Genomic DNA, 24835 nt, shown 5'->3' on the forward strand with positions numbered 1-24835 from the left:
TGGACCACATGGAATTAAACACAAGTTAGTGATTTTTGCCTGCCCTACATCTCACATAAATTAGCCTTTATTCCAAAGTAAATGTGCATAGGATTGCAAGATTATTTCCCTTTCAGATTGCCTGGTTTAACTGTCAAGTCTTTCCCCAAGGAACACTGGTAACTGCAGTTTTGCCATAAGACTAGGCATCCTTGAGTCTGAGCACATTCACAAACTGTTCATGTTAAACCAGTTTAAAATGTGTTTATGTCTGTTGTGTAGACTTGCAGTTATATATACACCTACTCAGTACGTCTCAGGTGGAAAGTAACATTTCCTTTCTCTTCCTTGATACTATTTTGGAAAATATGGAAGTTGAGAATTAAAAAATTGAGAGTTGCTCAAGACCATCTGAGTCCTCAACTCTGCAGGGGTTATGAAGCCAAATGTTCCAAAGACTAAATAATTTTTAGGAAGGAATAATTTTAAATACTTTGCTGAACAGAATTTTTAGGAAGAAATAATTGTAAATACTTTATAGAACAGGAATGGACTTTCTGATCCTTTGTATGTTTACTCAGAAGTAAGTCTCACTGATTTTAGTGTTGCTTATTCGCAAGTAAATATGCATTGGGGCCTGCAGCCTTATTCTTTTTCTAGAAATGGGTTTTAGAAAGGATGGTTCTGTTCTAGGATAGCATCCATATATAAACCCAACACCTTTGTATTTGTCCTGTATTTTGAGCAGAGAAATTGTAGTTTTGGAAACTTCATCTATGTCTTCATTTTCATATATAAAAATGCTGGTTGTTTCCTCTTTTCAATATCTGAAAGGTTGCTCTGCCCCATTCCCAAAGGTCAGCAAAAAATAAACTCATATTATTTGCTAACCTTCAAAAACCTTTGAACCTCCTCACAATTAGGGTGCCCAAAAGGTCATGAATAAGGGATTTCTGCCATGGGCTCTTGATTAGACAAGTCATTGTCTCAGTTCCCATCTGTAAATTGAACTAAATAATAAGCCATAGTGTGTATGTGTGTGTGTGTGTGTACGTGTGTACATACTGAAGCATTGTCTGCCAGGGACTCTCTGTGTAGCCTTGGACACATCACTCTCAGGCTCAAATCCTCTGTCTATATGGAAAGAAGTTTGTGGTGATATCTGATGGGTTTTTGAGGACAAGCATGGCAAAAGTTGGAGAGAGCAATGTTGGCTTGTAAGTGCCTAATCTAATTTTACCTTTCCTGGGAGAGAAAGGGAAGCAGGGAAAAAAGTTGAAATAGTTGAGAATGTTGAGGTAAAGCTAGCAGTTGCCTGGGCACACCAGCTGTGGCCCTATTTCTCCTTCTGCTAAACCAAGAATACAATATTTTTCTTTTAAGTAGAATACAGAAATCCACGGTATGCTGAGAATGCCATCAGGTCAAGGTTCATTCTTCATTTAGAATAGCTAGTGTGGTGTAGTGGTTATGGTGCTGGACTATGACCTGGGCGACCAGGGTTCAAATCCCCACACAGCCATGAAGCTCACTGGGTGACTTTGGGCCAGTCACTGCCTCTCAGCCTCAGAGGACGGCAATGGTAAACCCCCTCTGAATACCGCTTACCACAAAAACCTTATTCATAGGGTCGCCATAAGTCGGGATCGACTTGAAGGCAGTCCATTTCCATTTTACTACCCCATTGTTTCTATACTCTCAGTTACAAACAATGTTAGAGAAATGGGCAATGCACACACCCCTGTTTAGCAGCCCAATGCTATACATGTTTACACAGAAATAAGTTCCACTGAGTTCAGTTAGGCATATTGCCAGGTAGCTGGATAGAAGACTGCAGCCTCAGGGTGGACTGACTGATATAATGTGAGCAAGCTTCATGCCTACACAGAAAATTTCAATTTGTTTTCATACCCAACCTTGCTATAACCACTTGACTGCCACAGTTCTGTGTGTATTCTTTACTATTCTGAAAACTGACAAGAAGTATCTGTCTGCTTTCTCTCTCCTGTCTCTGAGTGATAATTTGCAGTTTGGATATTGTTTCTTGTATAAGGCAACCTGCTTGAGCAGAGGTGGGGTACTCTGCCGTATGGGACAGATGCAGTCCATGGCCACTTTTCATCTAGCTCTCTGGGTCTACTCCCAGGCATCAGTTGTTGAGCAGAGAGCAGCTAAGATGCTTTCTGCCTTTTCAGAAGACAGCTGCTGGCCTCTAGCGGTTCCTTTTATAGTGCTCCTTCTGCATTTACATAAGAACAGAGGAGCCTTGCTGGATCAGACCCGAGGCCCATCGAGTCCTGCATCCTGTTCTCACAGGGACCAAGCAGATGCCTATGAGAAGCCTGCAAGCAGGACATGTGCAATAGTGCTCTTCTCACAGGTGCTCCCCAGCAACCGCTATCCAGAGTGTCCTCTGATACTGGAGGTAGCACACAACCATCATGGCTAGTAGCTATTGATAGCCTTATCCTAGATGACACCTGACATCCACAAAGAGTTTGCACCAGGCAGGTAAGTCACTATGTGGTCTGCGCACCTGTCACAAACCCAGCTATTGAGGTCCCTAATGTTCAAATTGCTCACTAACAGGAATTTCCTGCCCCCCAGAGGAGGGTATCTGCTCATCCTAAGGATTTTTAGGATTTGAAATTGTTGAGATTGCCTATATTTATGGGGACTACTTCTGTGGATTTTCTGACATATCGTTAGGTATGCTCTGTTTCTGGTATCTGGGTAAACACTTTGATCATTTCCACTGAAAAGTATAGTTCAAAAAGCATTTTTAATATATCTTTGCATGCATTTACAAAATAGTCTAGAACAGGGGTTCCCAAACTGGCCCATGAGCTTCTTTTAGGTGGTCCATGGCATGTCTATATTAAACATTCATACTGATTTTTTTTTAAAAAAAATGCTTCTTTTGTTTCATATATTGTATTGCATTGTTTTATACTTTGAATTCTGTGGAGTGCAGATTGTAATACAATGCAATACAATAAAGGAAACAATAAAATGCAGTTAAAATCACACAATACTGCAAATTACAGTTGCTATAACAGGCAGAAAAATAATTAAGTGGTCCATAAAAATCATCAGCAGTTGTCAAGTGGTCCCTGGGGGAAAACGTTTGGGAACCACTGGTCTAGATGGTAGCAGAGCTTGGAAAAGTTACTTTTTTGAACTACAACTCCCGTCAGCCCAATCCAGTGGCCATGCTGCCTGGGGCTGATGGGAGTTGTAGTTCAAAAAAGTAACTTTTCCAAGCTCTGGATGGTAGTGTGGGAAGATGTGGGGTTAGACAGGTTTAGAGTGCCTTAGGTAGAACAGAAAATAGTGCTTTAGGCACTACTGCTGGGGATCACAAACAATCCCTGTACAAAAGATGCAAAATGCCACCAGTAATAATCATAGAAATCTTGCCACATGTAATCAAACATAATGTTTTGTTGATGATTTTAGGCAGAGGGTGTTTAGCACTCTCTAAATTGTTACTTTTCCATTTATTTTGCATTTGGAATGGCAACAGGACATTTACACTAGTGCAGTCCTCCCCATGCACTTTCAGTTGGGTTCTGCCCACACTGTGGGCATGAGTCTCCACTCCTTTTTTCTAAACCCTCACAGTGGCTTAATCATTTTCAAGTTGTTCCCTTCTCCTCCCAACATGAGACAGGAAAAAAAAAAAAGTGCAGAGTGATTTTCCCTCTGGCAGAATTCTCAGTGCGAAAAAAGGTGTGTGTGTTTGTCTGTGTGTCAAATTCTGCCCATTCTATGAAACTGGAATTCCTTTCTTTCTCTCTTTGCAGCAAGAGTATTTAAACATGCATGCGCGCACACACATACACAACACGCACATTACACATACACTCATTGGGCAACAGGAACTCTCTAATTAGGGTCCAATCTAATTAGCAGCATGGAAAGAGGAAGCCAGCAGACAGAAGCTTCAAAAAAGAAAGGAAAATAGCTACAAATCTACACACCTGTGGCGTTTCCACTGTTGCGCCATTCTTTGTTTCAAAGGTCAGTTTTCTATGGTTGGCGAAAACATGGGGCAACTTCAGGCTGATTACGCACGGATGGCAACATCATCTGGACTTCCCTGTAAAATGCGAGTGAACCAGACAGCACCATTTTGCATTAAATGCCTAGAAGAGCTCTATATAAGCTGTGAGGCATCTGAGAAAGTGCCCCCTTTTCTTACAAAGAAGCCTGAAATACTTGCCTCCAGGCTTTTTATTCTAGGATGGTCAAAGACACTACCTTTGCATATTGTGGGTTCAATATCCTGTTCTTCTGTCAAGCCTGAAAGCGTGAGGCTGTTTGAATGTAGGGATCCGGATTGATTTGACTTTTTTTTTGGTAGCAATATCACTTAGACAAAGAATAAAAATGGTTGCTCTTACTTAGCAAATAGAGACATTAGATGGTCCCTGGCATTTAGAAAGAGCCCCCATAAAGAAAATGACATCAGAATATAATATTCTATTTCCTTAACACCTAATTTTATAACTGTTCTTGCCTCAGGAGAAGAACAATATGTATTGTACCTACCGCATCTGTGTAGTCTTTATCTAACTCCTTAAACTGGCATTTGTCAGAGTTACGCAACATCATTAACAACATTCTGTGCTTTCAGTGCTGACATAGTACAGAAACCCACAAAAAAGTTGGAAGTCAGTGGCTGTTTAATGTGTGCTAAACCTAAGCCAACACCCCCCCCATTTTAAATAAAATAATTATTTGTTCCTTATGTGTGAGGGCCAGAAACACAGTTTAGACTATCCAACGAGGAAGGAATTCTTGTTTGCACCTATCCCCTTTTATTGCCACAAAGAATTCCTGTTAGACTCTTCTAGCAGAAGAGGCTGGGGAAAACATATAAAAATGTCAACGTAACATGCTTGGATGATTCCACATCAACAATGAGAGTGGACTGATAAATGAAAGCACTTCTTCACATGACATGTTGTTATAATTAAGTTACAGAATTTGCTGCCACATGATGTGATGATGGCCCCCTGTTTGGATGCCTTTACAGGGAAATTAGACAAACTCATGGAGGATAAGACTGTAAATGGCTCCTAGTCATGATGGCTATATGGAACCTCAGGTATCCAACGGTTATTGGGGAGCAACATTAGGAAATAGCTGTTGTTTTCACACCCTGCTTCTGGGCTTCTCAGAGGCATCTGGTTGGTTACGGTGCGAAGAAAAGAGGATCCTGGAATAAATGGAGCATTGATTTGATCCAGCAGGGCTCTTATGTTGTAGATGCCAGCATTTGCTTCCCCCTTCCCATGTTGTTTAAAGTATGCCTCACTCCTTAGCACAGAATCATAGAATAGTAGAGTTGGAGGGGTCCTATAAGGCCATTGAGTACAACCCCCTGCTCTATGCAGGAATCGAGCTTAAAGCATACCCTGCACTCTGGGACAAGAGAGAAGAGATCCTGGCCCTCCTCTGTTTGACAGCCTTTCAAGTACTTGAAGATATGCTATCATATCTCCCTTCAGTCTTCTCTCCTCAAAGATAAATATTCCCAGTTCTTTCTGTCTCTGCTCATAGGGCTTTGTCTCCAGTCCCCTGATCAACCTTGTTGCCCTCCTCTGAACCTATTCCAGTTTGTCTGCATCCTTCTTGAAGTGTGGTGTCCAGAACTGGACGCAGTACTCAAGATGAGGCCTAACCATTGCTGAATAGAGGGGAACTAGTACTTCATGCGATCTGGAAACTATACTTTCGATAGTACATTAGTAGAATTGTGGTAAAAGGCACAATATAATGTTTACCACACTCAGACTAACCATTGTCTTTTTTTTACCTGTATCACTTGATCAACTTGCTCTAAACTTTCATTGATAGCATAGAGTCCCAATGGACTTAGTTGAGCTTTTGTCAGGGCAGGAAAATGAATCAAATCTAAGTACTTTGGTTTTGTAATTTTTTTTCTAAGTTGGCCTCATGCAAGTATCTAAATATATTATTTTGTTGTCTTAGCCAGAACTTATAATGGAGATGTCTGAACTGAAACTAAGGAACATTTCACAGGTTTCCTCCCTTAGGAGAAAGCTTAGTGCACCTGTATGATGCACACATTTGCAAATCTGTTTGCCACATTCACAATTAGGTGTACTCATAAAATACCTTAGTTGTACACCTAAACATGGAATGTGTGAAGAGGCCTTAGGAAATTATGTAAATTATGTAGCCAACATCTATTATACAAAGGTTTTGGGGGGGTCATTAACATGTTGCACTGTCCATTAGAAAACGGCCATTCTAATTAATTGCTAAAGCAAGAAGGACATTGGAAAAAAACATACTGAGATTGTTTCAGCTTAGAATACAAAATGTAAGTGATGTGGGTATACAGTGCTGACTATTCTCAACTGTTCTGGAAATTATTTTAAAGAAAATGTGTTTATTATAATTTTTTATTGGGATGAAGAGGCATGTCGTCTCTAAATGTATAAAACAATTTTCCAGCATTTCAGTTTTCTGTAAATGAGTTCCTGTATGTTCACCTTATTACCAAATAAAAGCAATGAGATCTCTGCTTGGTATGGATTCCAGTTCTGTGCAAAGGTGGATTTGCTCATCTAATGGAGTAATGGAGCTGGCTGAGAGTGTTCATCACCATTATTGTCTTTGCAGGGCATTATAACTATTCATATACAAAACACACTTCTTCCTTTCCATAAAACTGGAGATTAAAGAATCCTTCCACCGTTACCTTTAGCAGTGTGGAAGCTGCTATAGTATGGCTCCTTACCACACTATTCAATAACATCAGAAATCTGGGAAAGAGCCCTTGTTGTAGCTACTTCCCATTGCTAGCATTACTTGGCTTCCTGTAATACTCTGTATTACACTATATGGAAAAGGCGTCGTGAAATTCTCCACCCTTGTTTGTGGACAGAGAAAATGGGGGGGTCACCACATTTCTCCAGAAGGAGGATCAATTCCACAACAGTTTCTTCGGTCTGGGGCTCATCACGATTAGCAGTCACAGTAGCATGGCTTCTTTCTATTTTCCTAAGGCCCGCCCCCACCCATTGCCACTGCCACTGCGAGTGGCAGTAGCATCCACTATTGGTCACCATTTTGCATCTTCCACAATAGCCTTGACTAAGTGTCGTTCCAGAATATATATATATAAATAGTGGCGAGTGGGTAAAATTCTGCAATATGGCCTTCTTTTTCTAGCAGGGTGAGAGATATAAAAATCTCCTAAATTTTCTCGGGGGGGGGAGGCTTTTGAGAAATTTTAGCTGTGCTGTGCTTGGAACCACTTTGTTTCTCTACTTACTTTTTTTAATGAGTTTATCTGAGTTTTAGCCTGGCCTTCTGTAGGGCTGTAGCAAAGGGCTAGAAAGGGGCGTTCAGGAATTTTTAGAAGGAAGTGGAAGAAAGCGATATGATTCTGCCCACTTGTCTTGCTTAATCTGCTTTAGCTATCGCATAACAAATCTGTTTCATACCAAGTACTATACTCCAGGTTCCATAGATTTTTTTTAAAAAAATGTTGAGGTGTATCCCCTGATTGGACTCACTTTTAAGTGACTCAGAAATGCTGTGAAATGGCCTGCATTCACTAATAAAAAGGCAGGTTGAAAACAAAGGTGCTTACAAGGAAACTCAGGTTTTAACATTACTATATCAATTTGTGCTAATACCCTGATCCTGTTGATCAGAACTGTGTAATCAATAATATGTACTGTGTGGCCACCCAGACTGACAACTTCTTTGTTTGTGGAGCCACAAACATGAGACTGCAATCAACTTGGTGGGAGACATGATGTGCAGATGTGGTCCTTGTAACTCACAGCGTGGAGTATGGCACCACTACTTGTGAGGGACATAGACATATTCATGCCAGTCACACTCTCATTATAACTTCTTTTGAAATACCCGACCTAGAGGTCTGCAACATAGCTATAATGGTAGCACAACATCCTGGTTTGACTCACATTGCCAACAATGCTGCAAGCTGGCTGCTTTCAGACATAACAGCAAACCATGGTTTGGCCTTACAAGAATGTAGGAAGCTGCCTTAAGCTGAGTCTGATCATTGGTCTATCTAGCTCAGGATTGTCTGTACTGACCAGCAGCGGCTCTCCAGACTTTCAGACAGGAGTCTCTCCCACCCTTATGTGAAGATACATGGGGTTGAACCTGGAGCCTTCTGCATGCAAAGTATGTGCTCTGTCATTGGCTTCCCCAGCAGACACAAATCTTCACCAGGCATATGTGCTTGCTCCTCCCTTTCTTTCCCCTTTTCTCTGCATGCAAGGGAAGATGATTATAAGCTTCCAAAATCCTAGGTTGCAGTAAACCACATTTGCTGTTTTGCCCTAACCCAGCCTGTTGTGCAAACTATAATTTACATATGAATGGGTTGCAAAACACAGTTTGATCCTGGTTTGCTGCAACCAGGATCGGACATTTCTAATTCTCTTGTACGGGGGGGGGGGGGGAGCTTACAAGCCGAAGGTCTGTGCCTGCTCAGTTTCTAAGCACCAAACCATGATTTAGTGTTATGTCTGAAACTGGGATCACTGTGACTGCAGAAATGGAGTTTTTTCAGCAAGTCCTGCCCAGTTATCTCCTGTTGCAATAGTAGACAGGAATCTAATACAATCAAATAAGTCATCACATGAGGAACATGACTATTGGTGGAAGGAAATATACTTTAATGAAAGATGCTGCTAGAATTCATTCTATTTTTATTTTCTAAGGTTCAAAGCAACTTATGAAAGCTGCACCAGTACCAGAATCCACAAATCGGCTCACGTTGCCAGGTTAGTGAGTGTTGGAATGCTTGTTTAGGTATATAATCTCAAATCTATCTGATTATTCTTCTGTTGTGAGAACTGACTCCATCTATTTTTATATCTGCTCACCAGTGTCACACTTAATGGTTAATATGAAATTGCTTCTGTATCTAACGTGAATAAGAGGTCAAATAATTCAATTCTTTTATGCGTATCTTGTTTTCCGTTGTGTCATCTATCTGTAACCTAAGATTTTGTAAAATATACCTATGATTTGTTTTGCTGCGTGGTGCTGAATGATACAAGCAGAAAAATTTGGGTTATAGTCAACAGTAATTGGGAAAGGTGTTGTACCACATGGAGTAACAAAGGAGTGGTCTCATCTATACATACTCTCTACCAGAGCTTGGAAAAGTTATTTTTTTAAACTACAACTCCCATCAGCCCAACCCAGTAGCCATAGTGGCTGGGACTGATGGGAGTTGTAGTTTAAAAAAGTAACTTTTCCAAGCTCTGCTCTCTACTTAGGAAACAGCAATTACTAGGTCATTATGTTTGTTAGTTTTGTCTTCTCTGCTGTTTTTGTCTTTTGGGACAAAAGCAGATTCTTTTAATCCTTTTCTCATATATATATTGAATAGCATTGCCAACTTTTTTTTTACTGATCCAGTGCCTGCACTTTTTTTATGTCAGCCCAACATAGAATAATTAATGAGCAGGGCCAGTCAAAATACTTGGCAACCTTAATAAGATTTTAGCTGTCCATTGGTCTTCACACATCTCCAAATGCTGCAATACTTCTTCCTTCTTGGCAATATAAGTGTATCAAAATACACATTTAAATAAATAATTTGAGAGAGGATATACATTTAAGTAGTATTTTGAGATGATTTTTTTTGTTTAAAAAAAGACATCAAAGCAGAACCAGAACTAAATGGAATTATGGGTAGAAACATGTGGAAGTGATGTGGACCAGGAACAGATCAATTTGTCCATCCCTAGTTCTCAGTAGAACAATATCTTATCACTTCCAGTCCAAGAGAAGAAAGTAGTCACTTCCCAGCTTTCCTTTTTAATTTGGTTTCTTATCTCATGTCTTGTTCAGAAGGACCACATTTAGTACATTTGCACTGTTTTTGCTTGTTTTTTCTATCTGCAGTTTTATTATTTCTTAGATAACTGTAAAACCTTTTTCTTACTTAAACATATGACTACCAATCACCATATCAGTGTTGAAAATTTCCATGTCAAGCCCAAGAAATGTATTTTGTCATTTTGGTTTCAAAGCGTGACTGGCTCCAAAGCTGCATTAATTCTAACTTCATACTGAAATGTGAGCAAGCCTTGAGTTTCGTATCACATGAACTTTAGCTGTGAACCCATCCAGTGCCCATTATGAAGCAAAGTCAATTATGACAGGTCCTGTAGGCCTAGGGATCCTGGGAGGTTGTCCCAGGGTGATAGGATGCATCAGAACTCCCTCTCTGAAGGCGGAAAAGGAAAGCCGATGCTGGATTTCCTCTACCTACTACCATGACAGTTTTTGTGGTCTTTGCCCTACTGACATCAGAGTCCAGAGAGGGATGCTGGTGGCCAGTTTGAGTGTATGCCAGGGGCACACCAGATTCACAGCCTTCTGATTCCCCAACTACATGCCCTACCTAGGGAATAAACTACAACAACTTTCAGCAGGTATCGTTTCTTCCATGTTGTTTCTTTCTCATTTTCCCAATGGGAGGGAAACTGATTTAAAAAAAAAAAATACTAGAATTTGAAGAGCAATTCCCCACTCTAACTTCTACCCTGCTGTTAAGGGCCCAAGAGAGTGCTGGATAAAGTGAATGAACCACCTTTGGTTTTTACCCCCCACAGGCCTTAGGATTGCAGCCTATGAGCAATGTGCAAATGGTCTCTTTCAATTCTCCATCTGATTTGTGGGCAGAGAATTTCTCATGGGAGGAGACATTTCCCAACTGTTTCTTGAGGGTGAGGCTCACCAATAGTTATGGCAGTAGCACAGTTTCTTTCTCTTTCCCTTCAGCTTTTGGGTTGTGTCTGGCTGCTGCAGCAAGCAATAGCAGAGGCAACTTCTTGGGCCGCCACTCTGCATTCTTCACAATGCCGCAGATCTAGGGTCAGTCTGGGATGCTGCAGCCAGTGAGGGGCGGGGGAATGGCAGCTGCCTCCAAAAAATGCTGGAACATATTTGGGGGAAATTCTGCAAAGTGACGTACTTTTTCAGGGGTGTGTGTGGGTAACTAGAGGGTTTTCTCTGCAAAATGTCTTCTGAGAAATTAGCTCTCATCCTACTTACACCAAGTAAGTTCCAATGAGTTCAATGAGACTTACTTTTAGTAGACAAATGTCAGCTATGCTAATAAGTGCAGTACAACTCTGTACGTGTCTGATAAAACACTCGATACTGTCATAACTTTGTCATAGCTGAGTTATAGCCATAGTGGCACAAAGAAGTTTGCTAAGGTAACATAAAGTCCAGCAGATATTTCTTCCAGACATTCCAGCAAGCCAGCCATAATGAACCTTGGATATTTTCCCCTCTGACACTTTGAATCATCACACACTATAATATCATCAGATACACGTGGACAGTGACAGAAAATAAAAACTCTGGCACCCTATCACGGTGCATCTTGTGAAAGATCATTGTTATGCCATTTGCCTGAGGCTATTCATAAACAAAGGTACTGTACAGTCAATAACATGCAAGTATTCTGCCCAAGCACTAACTCCCTCTAGCTGCATTGCCTAGTGTACCTTGTAGAATTAGATGCAGATAACTTCCGCTTCAGTAAGTTTAGTGTTATCAATTTTGTCTTCATGTGTTTCCATCGAGGATGATGTTCTTTTGAGTATGTTATTCTGTCTTTCAGAAAACTAAGAGATTCTTCAGGAAAGAGCATTACCATATCAATATGCCAGCATCCCTATTGCTTGGAGGCGTTTTTAAGAAAAGCATGCACTCCCCCCCCCCCAAATGTTCAGGTTAGTATAAGCAATGTGTCTAAATCGACATCTCATGTACATAGTATGGTTGACATGCAAAGGTCTAAGCTTAAACAAGTTCTGAGCTCAGAACTTAGAAGTACATAAGAAAGCGCCTGCTGAGCGTCTTGTTGTCACAGTGGCCAACCAGATGCTTATGGGAAGCCTGCAAGCGCAACCTGAATGCAGTAGCACTCTCCTAAATCCTGCTTGAGCTGAGCTTACTGACATAGTGGTTTTAATGAGCAGCTGCCCAAGTCCAGCCTGGGGCCCTAGGTACATGGATGCAAACTTTCACACCCATATGGCTAGTTGTAAGGGCAAACTGCTGCTTTTCAGGACACAGATTATGAATGAGGGCTGAGTGGAAAATGGAGGATCATTGTGGCACTGATTGGATGGCTGCTACACACCCACCCTCATTACAGCACCTTTGCTGTCACACCTTTTTAACTTTGAGGCAACATGTTAGGAGAAAATATGGTAGTGTAAGTGGAGAAGACTGAAGAGACAGGCCTGTGTGAAATTTTTATTTTGGGGGGGGGCAGAGGTGGAAACTAGATTATATAGGGACAAAAGAAAAAATTCTGCAGGGACAAAATCTGACGACCATTGGAGGTTGCCTCAAATCCTCAGATTTTACTCTGCAGTGATTTTTCTTCTGTCCCAATGGGATTTCCCCCTCTGATTTGCTCCATTAGGCTTCATGAGGGCAGCAGCCCTTGGGAGAGCTACATCTCCCATGGTCTCCTAGTCTATTAGCTAGGACTTAGGGACAATGCAGAGGAAAGGGGGGGAAGCTTCCTCTGGTTGTCTCGCTGCTCATTACCACAGCTGCTAATTACAGGTAAGGCAAGAGGGGAGTGTGTTTGATTAGTGCAAGAACACTTTTGAGGGATAAGGAGATCATTTTTCCAAGCTCTCAGACTGACTCAGAAAGAAACTACCTGAGATTTTCTGAGTTTTATGTGTCGAAGATCTTGGGGAATTTCCAAGTTAATCCAAAACAAGCTTTGGAAAGCATGCCCATCTCTGTCAGGAGCTAATTCTCCATTACTTATGTTAGTCCTCTGACTTGAGAAATGAAGATAATAGTAATAATAATAATAATAAAATAAAATTTTATTTTTAGGCCGCCTATCTGGCTGAATAAACAGCCACTCTAGGCTGCGTACATAATTAAGTACTTGCCCACTTCTAAATTGTCTAATGCACAATATTTAAAAGCAACATACTGAATAGGCCTAGTAATAAGAGAGCACTATATTACCATTTCAGACATCTTTCAGTTACGTATGTAGTGCCATGCCTTATACTATGCAGCCAACAACACTAAGCTGATGCAGGAAAAAAACATGAATTAAGCATTTGTTACTCTTCTGTAGCATCAATGATTTCTAAGTACACCAGTTAATATTTACATTTCTCCCTTAGATTGCCTGAACTTGACAACCAGCAACAATGACCATCCACCTCAAGGAATCGGAGGCAACAATTTCTAAAGCAACTTTCCTGGCGGAAAATGTCTTTCTTTCTTTCTTTCTTTCTTTCTTTCTTTCTTTCTTTCTTTCTTTCTTTCTTTCTTTCTTTCTTTCTTTCTTTCTTTCTTTCTTTCTTTCTTTCTTCCTTTCTTCCTTCCTTCCTTCCTTCCTTCCTTCCTTCCTTCCTTTCTTTCTTTCTTTCTTTCTTTTCTTTCTTTCTTCTTTCTTTCTTTCTTTCTTTCTTTCTTTCTTTCTTTCTTTCTTTCTTTCTTTCTTTCTTTCTTTCCTTCCTTCCTTCCTTCCTTCCTTCCTACCTACCTACCTACCTACCTACCTACCTACCTACCTACCTACCTACCTACCTACCTACCTACCTAAAAAACTTTTAACCTCTTGGCTTTTAGCATTATGCTCTGTGCAGCACAACACTGGAATAATCCTACGTTCACAATGCTACCTTGTTATACTCATTTCAAGAATTATATACAGAGACATTTGGAATGGAATTTATACAGCCAACTGTACTGTATTGCTTTCTTTAATAAAATTCTGCCACACAAACGTGTATATCGACACTAACATGCTTGCAAAAGGAGTTTTCTCTCTGTGTGTATTTGATGTGCAAATTTCTGCATAATTTTCATGCTTAAATACGGAGGTCAGTGTGTAACATGGTTTGCCTGCTTATTTGCATAGAGTTGGGCACTCACTCCAATCCAGGTTAGATGCTTCTTGGCAGGCACATAAGCAGGCTCCAGCAATCGAAACCCTTCTGTGATTAGCAACCGTGTCCGTGAGCAGGTGTAGCAAACACTGTGTCAGCAACTGTTCCAGCAGCTGTGGTTGTGTGCCCTTATCCCTGGTAAAAACATTAGTAATAGTGCATTCAGCTGTTCTGGAGCAGGAGCACAGGAGGAAATGTTTCACACTCTCCTTCTCCTTCCAAGCAGCTTATCAGCTTCCAGACAGCTATCACCAGTTATCTGACAGGTTCTGTGCATGTATGTGTAGCTTGATCAAGGTAAGTGTTGTTGTTTTACATCTCCAAATCTTAATGTAAGTATACATAGAAAAAAAGTACAATCAAAATGATGAGCAACCCCCTTCTTAGATAAGTTCGTGTGTTTATTGTTTTAAAAAATCATTCATCAGCTGCTTCCCACGAAACATCCCAAAGTGATTTAACAATAAAAACATCCACAATATAAGCAATAAATATATCCGGAATCAAAACATACGTAAATACAGTATTGAACGTTCTAGTATTGGGCTTTCTAGTGAAAGAAAAGGTGAGATGGAGAGGGGGGGGGGTAAATGATAGCGGTTTATAAAATGATGCTAAGTGTGAAGGAAGGAGATAGTGAAGTTTTTCTTCCTGTCATGAAATGAGAACCTAGGATCTTCCTATGAAGCTGAGTGATGAGAGATTCAGAATGAACAAGCAGAAGTACTCCTTCATACAGGGCATAGTTCACCTATAGAATTTGCTGCCACAAGATGTGGTGGTGGCCACCATCTTAGATGGTCTTAAAAGGGACTTAGGCTATCAATGGCTACTAGTTATGATAGTTATATTCTACCTCCTGGATCAGAGGTGGTACACAGTAGTTGTTGCTGGAAAACATCAATGGGAGATAATATTGTCTTCCTGTCTCTTGTGTGTGTGTTATGTGCCTTCAAGTCGATTACGACTTATGGCGACCCTATGAATCAGCAACCTCCAATAGCATTTGTTATAACCTTGTAAGTTCAGGTCTGTGGCTTCCTTTATGGTTTGGGCTTCCTCTTTTTCTACTCCCTCCTGTTTTTCCCAGCATTATTGTTTTTTCTAGTGAATCGTGTCTTCTTATAATGTGTCCAGAGTATGATAACCTCAGTTTCATCATTTTAGCTTCTAGTAATAGTTCTGGTTTAATTTGTTCTAACATCCAATTATTTGTCTTTTTCACGGTCCATGGTATCTGCAAAGCTCTCCTTCTCCAGTACCACATTTCAAATGAGTTGATTTTTCTTTTATCCACTTTTTTCACTGTCCAACTTTCACATCCATACATAGAGATCAGGAATACCATAGTCTGAATGATCCTGACTTTAGTGTTCAGTGATACATCTTTGCATTTGAGGACCTTTTCTACTTCTCACATAGCTACCCTCCCCAGTCCTAGCCACCTTCTGATTTCTTGACTATTTTCTCCATTTTGGTTAATGACTGTGCCAAGGTACTGATAATCCTTGACAAGTTCAATGTCCTCATTGTCGACTTAAAGTTACATAAATCTTCTCTTGTCATTACTTTAGTCTTTTTGACATTCAGCTGTAGTCCTGCTTTTGTGCTTTCTGCTTTAACTTTCATCAGCATTCGTTTCAAATCATTACTGGTTGCTGCTAGTAGTCTCTTGTAGGCATCCCATAAGCACCCAGCTGGCCACTGTATGAAAAAGGATGCTGGACTAGATAATCCTTCTGATCCAGCAAGGTATTTTTTTAATGTTTCAGAGAGTTGTTAGACATCATTTTGAAATACTAAATGACATTCCATTTATGTTCTAAGAAATTTGTGATTATTGAAATCAACTGATGATGTGATCAGCTTACAGACAAACCATCCAATATAGCTAACCATGTCTCTATCCAAAACCCATTAAGTTTTTGAAAAGATGAATATTATTATTTCAAATTAGCTGGCATATGTTCTGTAATTACTCTTAAAGAGACAACTTCCCACATATGACCTATTAAATTGAATGAATGGAAACTGCCTTCAAGTCGATCCCGACTTATGGCGACCCTATGAATAGGGTTTTCATGGTAAGCAGTATTCAGAGGGGGTTTACCATTGCCTTCCTCTGAGGCTGAGAGGCAGTGACTGGCCCAAGGTCACCCAGTGAGCTTCATGGCAGTGTGGGGATTTGAACCCTGGTCTCCCAGGTTGTAGTCCAACACCTTAACCACTACACCACACAAAATTAGAGGAACCAATTATGGAGGGATTTCAATCTCTACTTTGAGTAAACATGCTGAATTGTTACTCCAAACCTTCCAGAAACTGTCTAGGAAAAAAATCGGGGGGAGGGGGCTAGGGATGGAAGAATCTATCCATTTTGGTTCTCTTAGTTTCTCAGTTTTTCCAATTTTAAAATGAGCTCTCCACATTTCTGTAGCAATCTGCATTTAAAAAAAAAATCCTCATGAAAATACTTAAGGATTTTAGTGTGAATTTCTCCTAATAAACACATTTTATATGCAGTTTTGACAAAGGTACACATTTTCAAGCAATTTCTCCTAATTTAATACATTTTTGTAAGTTATTTTCACTTATATTCATTTTTATGCACATTTCCCCTAATTTATCCATTTTTGTAGATATTGGTTGGAGAAATGTGTTACAAAGTTCATATAAGTGTGAATTTTGAAGGAAATTTTGGAAAGTGTGAATTTGATAGATCTGGCTTTAAATGTGAACTGAATTAAATTTCTCCCCAATGCTTGGATACCACTGTGAGACCTTGAGAACCTGAGTTCTCATAATTTGTTGAAATTAATTAAAAATCAGGCATTTTTACAGAGTACCTGTAACCCTACTACTGACCTTGCCCCATACTCTGACTTTCATCTTCTGCAGTTTAAAAGTGAAAAAAATGCCTGGCTGATTTAAGAAATTTAGCATTGAACTCAATGATAACGCTGGGCATGCTCAGTAAGAACCAACTGTCAGTGTTCTAAAAGCCAGACTCACAGCTGCTTGGCTTGCCTAATCAGGGTGCTCAGAGGAGACTCCTATTTCCCCGACAGCTCCAGTGGTCAGAGTGGTTTAAGAGTCATCCACTCTGACTGAAGCTCTGTAAGGGGAACAGGGCATCTCCTAGCAGCCCTCAGCACCCTTCACTAACTACACTGGTGTGGATGTGGCCAGGGACAGCTTTGGTTTAAATTTGGGTGGGAGGCTACATGAGCCTGCTGTAGAATAAAAAGGTGGGGAAAACCCTGAAACAGAATGATAGTGTTCACAATGTTTTCCTTTTGGAAAGGAAAGGGGCTTTCCCTCTGCCCAATGCCCACCCATCCAATATCTTCCACTTCTTCCTCCCCCTCCCCTTCCTGCCCTCCTCCTCCCCTCCCTGTCCCTCCACCAGGTCAGTTTCACCTATCCTAAACATGATTGCACAGGAGTAATTCCCACTGAACTAGGAAAGCATGCAAATGATCAAACCCTGCCTCACCTCCTCCTCCCTCTTATCCCCTCCCTCTTACCCCTTCCCTCTCCCTTCCTTCACCCCTTCCCCACCCACATCTCCTCCTTCCCCCTCATCCTCCTCCCTTTCCTTCCCCTCCATCCAATACCCTCCCCTTCTCCCCCTCCGTCCTTCCCCCATGGTCTGTTTTACCTATCCTAACCATGATTGCATGGGAGTAAATCCCACTGAACTCAATAAGCATGCAAATGATCAGAACTGCCTTTCCTCTCCTTCCCCTCTCCTTTCGTCCTCCCTTCTTCTCCTCCTCGCCTCTTCCTTCTTCATCCTCCCCTGCCCACTCCAGGCCTTCCTCCCCATGGTCAGTTTCACCTATCCTAAGCATGATTGCATGGATGTAAATCCCACTGAAAGCAATAAGCATGCAAATGATCAAACCTGCCCTCCTCCTGCCTGCTCCCCTCCTCCCCATCCCTTGTGGTCAGTTTCACCTATCCTAAGCATGATTGCATTGGAGTAAATCCCACTGAATGCATGCAAATGATCAATCCATTCTCAGCAGACTTGCACAGGATCCCATTTCTTACCTCCTGGATTAAAAAGCAAACAAATTCACTAATAGGCAAAACCCCTTGCAGTTTAAGAACATACTTATAGCCGACAGATATTTCTATCAAACTTTAAAAAGCAGGGAAATTGGGCAGCTATAGTGAATGCACCAGGAAACCTCAATATCTCTGAGATATTGTGTTGCCCTACAAATTTGTAAAAATGCAAACACAATTTGGGTTCGTCTTTTGCAGTCCAATCCTCTTCTTGTGTAGCTTGGAAGAAATGGGTAACATGTGCCCCTGAGCATATGGTGAGTGAATTTTGCTAGAATATATTTCACCTCCCACTGTTTTATCTTGCACGCACCTCCCACTGTTTTATCTTGTGCAAACTGAGATGCTCCTCATGTCCATTGGAAACTATTCTGCAGAACAGTCAGTGCCGTTATTCCACAATTGTTTTTGGAGCTTTTTTTTAGTGTTGCAAAGTGTTGCTGTACTTCACATATTCACAGAAATAGAAGCAAAAGAAAATGATTTACTATAGGAAACTTCACTAAAATTGAAAAAGTCAATCAAACCTATTTAAAGTGATTATCTGAACTATATAAACTGTTTTAATATTGTTGCTTCCTGCCTGCTAAAACAAGATCAGCACAGCACATGTCTTGTTTCTCTTATTTGGACTGATTGCAGGTGTTGCTTTCCCTGCTTTTTAAAGTTTGATAGAAATATCTGTTGGTTATAGGTACGTTCTTAAACCACAAGGCTTTTTTGCCTATTAGTGAATATTTTATTTAAACTTAATAATCATTCTTATTATCTACTCCCAAGATGTTACTTCAGTAAAAATGCTAACAGCTTTGCACAAATGTGTCTATATTTTTATGATTTAGAATATGTACTTGCCACTTTTCACTTGTATGACAAACTATCAAAGCAGTTTACATAATACAATTTAATTAATACATTTCAGTATTAAAACCAAATCAAAATGGCAGGGGAAAAAATATAATATCAGTACCAGAATAGCACAAAATGGTCAGAATAATGCCTTCTGGCGGAAGCCATCCATCATTGGTGCCTGTCTGATCTCTGCCAGAAGACCATTCCACAAAGTCTCCATGAGTTGTCCTTTCCTATTTTAGTCATCCTTGGTTGCTGTGACGTTTGCTGAAGTTGATGGTTCCTTGGACTTCACAGAGCGCAGAAGGGGGAAGGGGAGTTCGTTAGCCCCAGAGGAAGTGAGGCTTGTCCCGTGTCTTGCTAATCCATAGCTCAGCTTATCCTAGTAGTTTTGGGGGATGCACATTCCACTGAGCCAATGGCTGTTGAAGATTTGAATCTCGGTTCTACTTCCTCTCTCACATACTAGAACCCAGGGTCATCCAATGAAGCAGAATGTTGGAAGATACAGGAGAGACAGTTAAACTTCACACAGTGCATAGTTAAATTGTGGCTTTCGCCCCCACAAGATGTAGTGATGGCCCCCAGCTTGGATGGGCTTCCAGTGTGAATTAGACATGGAGAACAATGGTATCAATGACTACTAGCCATTATGACTACCTCTACTGTCAGAGGCAGTATGCATCCGAATACCAATTTGATGGGAATCACAAGTGGTTGGCCATTGTGAGAAAAGGATGCTGGATTAGATGGGGTTTTGGTCTGGCTGAGATCTGTTGTTATCATTTGTATTTTATACTTCCTCCAAGGCATATGCAGAATTATCCCATTTTATCCCTGCAACAACCCTGTGAGTTAGGTAAAGTGAGCTGACAAAGTGAATTGTATGACTGAAGAGGAATTTGGACCGAGGTTCTAACCTAAGCCCAATACTTGATTTATCACACCACACTGAACTTTGCTACTTTGGAAACTTTTTCAAATCTGAGGTCTCTGATGTAGGTGCTCATTGCTCTCCTGGTGATTTCTGGCTGGGGAAAGTCAATAAAGATTGAATAGAAAAAGGTTGAGGCTGCCATGCTCTAGCCACTTACCTGGGAGTAATCTCTACTGAACTCAGTGGGTCTTTGGGTCTGAGTAGACATGCTTAGGATTGCACTATAAAGCTGTGCCTTTCCTAGGAACTATTTGTGTCTCCTAGGACAAACGTTGAGAACAATTGGAATGGGGTAAATCAGATGCTGAAGTCAGGAGCGAGGAATGTATATTTTTCAAGGGCTGCTGAGATAATTTGTCAGAGGCCACATGCTAGCAGTGGGGAGGATCAAAGCCAGTGATGGGTGGGGGCAAAAGCCAGATGTGGGTAGATCTGCCCCTTTGCGCTCTTGCTCTCCCTGCCCCTCCCCTCTTCCATCTCCCTTGCTTTCTGTCTGTTTCATGCTCACCGGGTTGTCAGGGGAGGGACAGATTACCCTTCCCAGAAGTTCAAACTGATCATTTGCCAAAGGCCAAGGGCCACATGAAATTAGACTGAGGGCCACATATGGTTCTAAAGCCTTCCCCTTAAGTCTTGCATTTGGTGAGACTGAAACTGGGAAGGAATCTGAGATAAATCACTATCATGTGTCTATGCATTTGATTGCAAAGTTAATGTTGCTCTTTCTTGTACATATTTAGATTTCTGTGTGGCTGTGGAATGACAGGGTAGAAATCCACAGACCCCAGCAATTGGTTAGTCTGCATTCATTTTGTTTTTATTCTTGTTTCCCTCCAGCCATCAAACCTCCAATACGTCATCCCAAAAATCCCAATGTTGCCTCAACAAGCACCGCCTTCCCACCCTTCCAGAAGAAAACTGAGGACTACTTGGTGAAATATAAACTGCTGGACCAGAGGGGCAGAATGAAGAAGATTCAACATATTTCCCAGCACTGGAATAGGAAATAAAAGGGGAAAGGAAAGTTCTCCTTTCCCCACCGAATCCTCTGATCTCCAGTTACAAATGGAGGGCATGTTGGAACCAGAGCAAAAAACACTGCCCAAATGATTGAAAACAAGGATACAATGTAACAAATGCAATGAAGGCATTCTCTAGACCAGTGTTTCTCAACCGGTGTGTCTCCAGATGTTGTTGGACCACAACTCCCATCAGCCTCAGCCAGCATTGCCACTGGTCAGGAAAGATGGGAATTGTGGTTGAACAACATCTGGAGGCACACCGATTGAGAAACACTGCTCTAGACATACTCACCCTGATTCACTAAAGATATAGTATCTTTAGTATCTGGATATAGTAGCACCAAATCCCATGATCCACGTGCATCTGCATTCAGGGCTGTGTGCTGAGTGAGTGTTTCTGGACTGTATTTGCACACATATCCCATAAGAGATGACTGGCATGGTCAGCTGTGACAGTCCATTACCTTTTGGGGGAGGAAGCCTGAATCCAATTTTACAGAGAGGTTTTGTATGTGTGTGTGTGTGTGTGTGTGTGTGTGTGTGTGTGTGTGGGTTGCTTTAAGCATCGAACAACATTTCTGTCTTCAGCTATGCATACTGTGGGGGGGGGGAGTGACAGCAGCACTAGGTATGTTTTTCTGGGGCAATACTCCAGGATGCAGCCCTGTTACTTTTTTTTGCAGCTGGCCCCCTGCTGGAGTCCCTCTGTCTCTACAGCCAAACAAGCCACTGTAATTCCCAAATGCCAAATGTAAGCTTGCATTTAAAGCTATGCCCTTTCCTCTTGCCTTAGGAGAGCTGGAGAATCCAGCAAGGTCAGGAGTCACTACAGCTAATCGGCAGTCAGTATGAATCTCCTTGCATGGTAATTGGCTCCCGCCATCTATTGTTGTGGGGAGGAGAGAAACACGAGGAGGCAGAGAGTTGACAGGAGTTAAGAGAGGGAAGTTTACTGAGAAGAGGAGGGACAGCCCAGGGGCGTCACTACCGGGGTGTGGAGGGTGTGGCCCACACCCGGGTGTCACCATGACGTGGGTGACACCCAGAGCTACCCCGCCCCGCTGCCCAGCAAGGCTGCTCCAACTCCTCCTCGGAGGCGGGCAGGCGAGACCGGGAGCAGCGTCGGCGGGGCGAGGGAGGCCCGCCGGTGTTTCCAGGCCTTCTCTGGCTGGGTGCCCCTCCGGCGCATGCCCTTCCAGGGGCATGGATGGGGTGGCTGGCCTCGAGTGCGTGCACATGCTCGTGCGCACGCAAGCCCAGCCACCTCGTCCATGCCCCTGGGAGGGCGCACACTGGAGGTCCGCACCCTCCCCCTGCACTCCCGCTAGTGACGCCGCTGGGACAGCCAAGCCTGATTTAAGAGGGGGGTTGCATCAGAATCTTACTAAAATGAACAGTCACATGCAGACCCATAGCAGCCAATGCAGAGGATGGGTGAAGACAGTCACACTGGGAGGGGGAAGGAGGATGGAGCCAAGAGTGAGGCAAAGCAGCATTTTCTCACAAAGAAGGGGGATGAAGGAAGGAAGGCTGAAAGAAGGAAGGCTGATTGTAAAATGCAAGGTGCGTTCCTTTTAAAGCATTTTTTCTCCCACAATGGCGCTTTTTGCAGATTGTATGGAAGAAAGTGGAGGATGGGGGGAGGGAGACAAAGGGCTAAGAAGAGTGAGGGTATTTTACAGACATCACTGCATGAGACAGAGCTCCTTCTCACAGCTGATCTACAAAAAACAGGTTTCTTCCCCTTGTAAAACACAGACAGCCTCATTCTTCTTAACCCTTTCCTCTTTCTCCCCCCCCCCCCCGCTTTCTCACAGACAACATTCAAGAAACAAAATTGAGGGGAAAAGGACCGCCTTACAAGCAATTCCCTTGTATTTTACTGGCAGTCTTTCTTCACCCTTCCTTTGTACGCTTCTTTGTGAGGAAATGCCACCTCACCTCCCTCTCCACCCACTTTTCTTAACCCTCTTTGTCTCTCTCCCTGCACACCCTCTGTTTTGGCTACATTGAGTCTGTGCAAGGAGGAAAAAAAAACACTTCTCAAGCAATGCCCCTTGTATTTTATAGGCATCCTGTGCGCAAGAGAAGTCCTTCTCTCAGCTGATATGCAAAATGCAGGGGGAAGAAACCTGCTTTTTGCAGAGCAGCTGTGAGAGGGACCTGTATTGTAGGTAGCAATGCCTGTTAAATACCAGCTTCTTTGTCCCCACGCCCATGGGGAGGGGAGAAACAACTGCTTTGCTAGCTCTATGTTCGGTGCTTTGGGAAGCTCCGAGCACAGGGCTAGCAACACCCCATGTGCAGCAATTTCCTAGCACCTGATTGCCAGAAGGATGTTGTGGCTTGGGGACCCCCTGCAAGAGGTTTTGATAAGTGGGTTGGGCAATGATGTCATATGATTGACAGGTGGGTGCCCCCAATCACCTGTCAAATTTGACCTGTGAGGCCAATCCTGATGACTCATGAAGAGACCCTGGACTTCTAAATTTGCCACTAAACTACTGAGCGGGACAAGGACCCTCCCAGCAAATAGCTTGCCCCCCCATTCCTTTATCCCTGCAGTTGCATGAAGGAAAGACACATTTCACTTGCTTCCCCTCCCCACACACACACTTTGCCTCTTCTGAGGCCGCATTATACCTTTTTCCCCCTGGTCCCACCACTGTATATAGAGAGATTAGGAAACAGATGGAAAGCCAAGCATAGAAAACAAGAATCAAGCATCTCTGTCTCTAAGCCTGTGTCACCAGAACATTACGCCACTGGACGTTACACATAATGGGATTGTTACATAGCAAGGGGAAATAGTTCACAGTGGCATCTGTCTCCAATTCAGTTTAATTTCCCCTGCTCTTGATTTAGAGATAACCAAGGCTTTCTTCCTGGAATTAACAATAGAAAGGTGATTGTGTCGAAACATAATTTCTCTCTGTATAGGCAAGTGCACATCCACCAAGAACAATGCATTCCTATATGATGATACATATCCTAGGTCAGAGTGGTGGGGGGTATCTCAGGAGTCAAGTGTGGCCCTCCATACCTCTCTATCTAGTCCTTGGGACTCTCCCCAAGCCATGGCCCTGCACTGGCCCTGCCTTATGCCCCCCTTGAGTGCTTTTTCCTGGCTAAAAAGTGCAACTGTGATGACGCTTCTCCCTTGCCTGGATGGAGAGAAAATCTCTGACTTCTGCGTGGCTGGAATGTAGCCTACTCTACAAATGCAAGAGTCACCTCCTTTGCTTCTCTCAGTTTTGCCTCTGGCTCTGCACACCACTGGCAATTGGCCCCCAGAAGGTTGCCTAGGAGAAATGCAGCCCATCCTACATGAAGAAGACTAGGGGTGGTGTGGGAGTTGCTGGCTTCTTGGAGTGATTCAGAAAACGATCCGCTTGTCAGAACTCCGGAAGTAGGGGAGGGGATTATAAGCATTACATTTCAGATGAGAAGAACGGAAGGGCATTCCTTATCCAGCCTAGTCAATTCCACTGTTGGTTTCTCTCCCTGCCTTCACAACAAAGGGATTTTAATAAATGGACAGACAGCAAGATGTGGACACCACAAAACTGGAATTGACAAGGTAAAGATAACAACTGCATGTAGCTGTCGAAAGCAGGTGTGGGGCCTCCAGATGTTGCTGAACTACAACTCCCATAATCCCTGGCCATTTATCACGTTTGCTGAGGCTGATGGGAAGTGTAGTTCAGCAACATCTGGAGACCCAAAGATTCCCCACCTTTGGTCTAACGATTTCTCCTGAAAATGTATGAGTTCTAGGCCTCAAACACCATACTACAAGTGGACAGTATATTCTCAAACACAAGAAGTGGACAGTTAAAATGACAACACACCATACAACAAATGGACAGTTAAAATGACAACCCTGCCCAATCCTTTGTAGCAGTTCAGAACTGTATTTTCTCCTTATGCCTGGTTTCCTACTTTGCTGATTCAACTCTTTTTCACCCCAGCTTCTTTAACTGGAG

General features: G+C 42.2%; 1 protein-coding gene across 3 annotated transcripts in view; it reads left to right on the forward strand.

Annotated features, from left to right (window-relative positions):
- Positions 1 to 20837, forward strand: part of PDE1C (phosphodiesterase 1C) — a 376890-nt gene extending 356053 nt beyond the window's left edge. For 2 of the 3 annotated variants that reach the window (XM_061586900.1, XM_061586902.1), the window contains 3 exons: positions 8721 to 8783; positions 11648 to 11759; positions 13194 to 13409. In XM_061586900.1, the coding sequence (XP_061442884.1) occupies positions 8721 to 8783; positions 11648 to 11655 (71 nt within the window). In that variant the 3' untranslated portion in view covers positions 11656 to 11759; positions 13194 to 13409. Of the gene's footprint in view, positions 1 to 8720; positions 8784 to 11647; positions 11760 to 13193; positions 13410 to 20664 lie in introns of those variants that run through there. The other variant, XM_061586904.1, reaches the window with a different exon arrangement.
- Positions 20838 to 24835: the final 3998 nt, after the last annotated feature.

This window comes from Rhineura floridana, chromosome 10 (genome assembly GCF_030035675.1).
Source record: "Rhineura floridana isolate rRhiFlo1 chromosome 10, rRhiFlo1.hap2, whole genome shotgun sequence".
NCBI classification, from domain to species: Eukaryota; Metazoa; Chordata; class Lepidosauria; order Squamata; family Rhineuridae; genus Rhineura; species Rhineura floridana.